Source organism: Chinchilla lanigera, unplaced genomic scaffold, assembly GCF_000276665.1.
Source record: "Chinchilla lanigera isolate Chin_1 unplaced genomic scaffold, ChiLan1.0 scaffold00019, whole genome shotgun sequence".
NCBI classification, from domain to species: Eukaryota; Metazoa; Chordata; class Mammalia; order Rodentia; family Chinchillidae; genus Chinchilla; species Chinchilla lanigera.
The window spans coordinates 20973740-20974683 of record NW_004955420.1 but is presented as its reverse complement, the minus strand read 5'-3'; the positions used below and the strand labels follow the sequence as shown (position 1 = coordinate 20974683).

Sequence of the window (944 nt, the reverse complement as noted above, 5' to 3'; positions counted from 1 at the left end):
GAAAGCCTTAGCATTATTTTGAAAAGAGAGCGAGAGAAGCCGGAGGCAACACGAGGACAGCTGCCACTCAGGGGCATCTGGCAGGGACACGTTTCTCTCCGCTGCGGGCGCGCGGGGTGCCCGACATCTTCCCCGGCCGGGGTTTCACTCCGTCCGTCCGGACCTCCGCGGATGTCCATAGCCCGGGCTCAACGCCGGCGGCGTCCACCTTCGGTTTAAACAGCGGCGGAGCAGGTGCGCAGCCCGTCCCCTCCGGCTCCCGGGGAGCCCGGCCTCCCGCGGCAGCGCGCCGCACGCTTCCGCCGCCCGCCTCTGCGTCGGGGACGCGGAAACCCCGTAGGAGCGGGCCGGGCGGGGACGTCAGTCTACTCACCGCTGCTGCAATATTCTTCCGCCGCAGAGCAAAGAGTCCCAGGCCTGCTCCGGGGCTCGAGATTGGCAGCGTCCCTATACTGTCATTTGAAAGTATGGCCTTTGAATTTTTCTCTTCGACTTGCTTGGGGATTTTACGCGACGTAACAACCCCAGGATCACAATTTTGTGGCTGACCGCCGGGAGACGAGAGAATTCCTCCGCGAGAAACGGGTTCCGGCCGCGAGCCTATAAAAAACGGGTGGCGCGGTGCGGCTGTCTTTTCAGTCGGGCGCTGAGTGGCTCCTCGGATCATGTCTGGTGGTTCTGCGGATTATAACAGGTATGGCGCCCTTTTGGCGGGCGGGGTGGGGTGCGGAAGGTCACGGAGCCCGGGCTCTGTTGCGGGTGGCTCGGGGGTAAGAAGCTCCGGCTACGCGGGCGTCTCTAGGGCCCAGGACTCGTGTGTCCTTCGAGAAGCTTCCAGGATGGGCAGGGATGCGGGGAGTCGGGGCGAGGGGCGAGAGCGTGGTGGTGACAGCGCGGCCACGGAGACGCCGGGGAGCCCTGGCCCCTCGGCCGCCGCGGGACGC

General features: G+C 65.6%; 1 protein-coding gene across 1 annotated transcript in view; it reads left to right on the top strand.

Moving 5' to 3' along the window:
* The first annotated feature begins 590 nt into the window (after positions 1–590).
* Positions 591–944, top strand: part of Eif4a2 (eukaryotic translation initiation factor 4A2) — a 6246-nt gene continuing 5892 nt past the window's right edge. The window contains 1 exon segment of the mRNA XM_005415364.2: positions 591–694. Within this exon segment, the coding sequence (XP_005415421.1) occupies positions 666–694 (29 nt within the window). The 5' untranslated portion in view covers positions 591–665.